At 66.5% G+C, this 2,088-nt stretch overlaps 1 protein-coding gene across 1 annotated transcript in view; it reads right to left on the bottom strand.

Moving 5' to 3' along the window:
• The window catches only part of GOT1 (glutamic-oxaloacetic transaminase 1), an 8,239-nt gene extending 7,845 nt beyond the window's left edge, over positions 1 to 394 (bottom strand). Inside the window, exon 1 of the mRNA XM_025215630.1 lies at positions 196 to 394. Within this exon, the coding sequence (XP_025071415.1) occupies positions 196 to 394 (199 nt within the window). The remainder of the gene's footprint in view (positions 1 to 195) is intronic.
• Positions 395 to 2,088: the final 1,694 nt, after the last annotated feature.

Below are 2,088 nucleotides of genomic sequence, written 5' to 3'. Positions count from 1 at the left end.
CTGCCAGCTGGGCGGAGGACGCGGCAGGTGAAGTCGGCGGCCCCAGCGTGCGAGAGACGACGAGGGGCTTCCCTTTGCTGGCGGGGCACAACCAGGGCCAGCCCTCGCAGCACTGGACGGGGGCCGGACTATTGAAAGTCTTAAATGTCCATCTAGGTCTTAGGGCCACCCCGGTCGGGTGGCCGATGGCGGTACCGGCGTCCGGCTGGTGACCGGACAGACTGGACGGGGGCCGGAGAGCTCCGGCTGCTGGGCCCAGGGTCGGGGCCGGCCCCCGGCGCTGCTGTCGTGGAGCAGGCTGGCCACCGGGCGCCGCTGTGAAGCCGCGGGAGCTGCCCGTGCGGACAGGTGCCCGGCTGAACGCAGTCCTGGCCCGGGCGCTGCCCCTGGGCATGTCTGGCGGGGGGAGAGTCGCAGCCCCTCCAGCCGTCGGGGCGCGGGTCCTGCTGCCAGGCCGTGGCTTTCCGCTGAGCTCTCGTGTCTTTAGCTCACGTGAAGGCCGTGGGGTCTCTGTGCAGTGCCCTAGATGCATTGCCGGCACCCCCCCCCCAGCAGGACTGGGGCTGAATGGTCTCTAGAAACTTTCCCATCACCCCAGCTGGCGTCGCCTCCGGCCACAGGCCACTCACGCAGGGTCAGGGATGCCGGCATTGCTGTGGCAAGCAGAGCCCAGCACCAAACTCGTGCCAGGAAGGGCCCCTAAGCAAACCCCGGCCAGTCCGCCAGGCGGGGCAACCTGGGGCAGCCCCAGGGAGCAAAGGGGTGCTCAAATGGAGCAGCTCTGACCACCCTGCCACGCATCGCAGACACATTTACCTCCAGGGCTCTGCATGGGGGGTCATTCGTGAGCCCCTGGGTCAGATGGAGGGGATGGAATGAAACAAGCTCCTTGATTTTGCCTTTCCCCCTCTCTGGGCTTCGGGACCGGGCAGGCTGAGAGTCCCGCACCCCTTGGTTGCAGTGATCCCCGGAAACAGCAGCCCTCCCCCATCCCTGCTGTTCTGCACTGGGAGGCGGTTACCTGGTGCATGAGCAACCCGGACGCCCCAGTTCCCTGTAGACCGCCAGCTAAACTGGGCAGGGGGAGAGGCCCGGCCAGCAGGACCTCCCTAGCGCATGATCCAGGGCAGAGCTTTCTCGGTGCTTCAGTGGAAGAAAGGGGCATGAGACCTCAGCTCCGACACTGCAGAGTCCCCCAGTCCCTAGGAATAGAAAAAGCATCTACAGAGTCGCGCACCTGCAAGAACCCAGGGCGGGAAAGGTGAGAACCATCTGCCCGCTCTGCTCTCTGCCGAGGGCTGCATTTGGACGGGCCCCTGGAAGCCCGGGGATTCAAACAGAGGCCCAGAGCCTGGCTGGGTCTGTGCCCACGTAGCCATTAAGCTGGAGGGGCCAGGCAGGGAGCTCTGCTCCTGGACGGGGCCGGGGGGCAGGAGCAGCAATTTGGCGCCTGGCTGTGGTGTCTGGGGGGGACGTGGTGGGGACACGCGGTTGAGGGAGTTCAGCCTTGTACTCATGCCCGATGGAGGGAACTGGGGGGCGGGGGGGGGGCAGCCCCTCCACGGCCTCCTCCCTTCACTGAGGTGGGGTCTCCCCATCTCCTTCCACCCACAGGATGGACCATCCTGCGATAACCCAACATGGCCTCCTTGCCCTGCCTCCTCGTGGTGCGTGGCACAGCCCCTCCAAAGCAGACGCAGGCCCTGACTGCAACAGAGGACGGACCAGCTCCCTGGTGCCCTGACCAGGTGCACAAGCATCTTCCTGCCCCGACTGCCTGGGACACACCCCAGGCCATCCCCACCCGGGGTCAGTGCCGTGACTGCTGGGGTTGAAGCCAGGCCAGGCAGCAGGGCAGCACAGGGGCTCTCACATGGGACCCCCCAGACTGGGGCAGCCTGGGGATCTCTGGGGACCAGTGCTTGATGCCACTGCCCAGGGGCAGCGCTTGGGGCTTGCACAGCCAGTGTTGTGGGAGGATACAGCTGAATGCCTGCCCCTGAGGCCACGTTCCTCCAGAGGCCTCGGGAGGGAGCAGGTGGGCGCAGACAGCAGTGACCACACACGTGGCAGTGGCACACCCATGCA

Source organism: Alligator sinensis, unplaced genomic scaffold (assembly GCF_000455745.1).
Source record: "Alligator sinensis unplaced genomic scaffold, ASM45574v1 scaffold859_1, whole genome shotgun sequence".
Lineage (NCBI taxonomy): Eukaryota > Metazoa > Chordata > Crocodylia > Alligatoridae > Alligator > Alligator sinensis.
The sequence above is the reverse complement of the archived record's forward strand: the minus strand, read 5'-3'. Positions and strand labels throughout refer to the sequence as shown.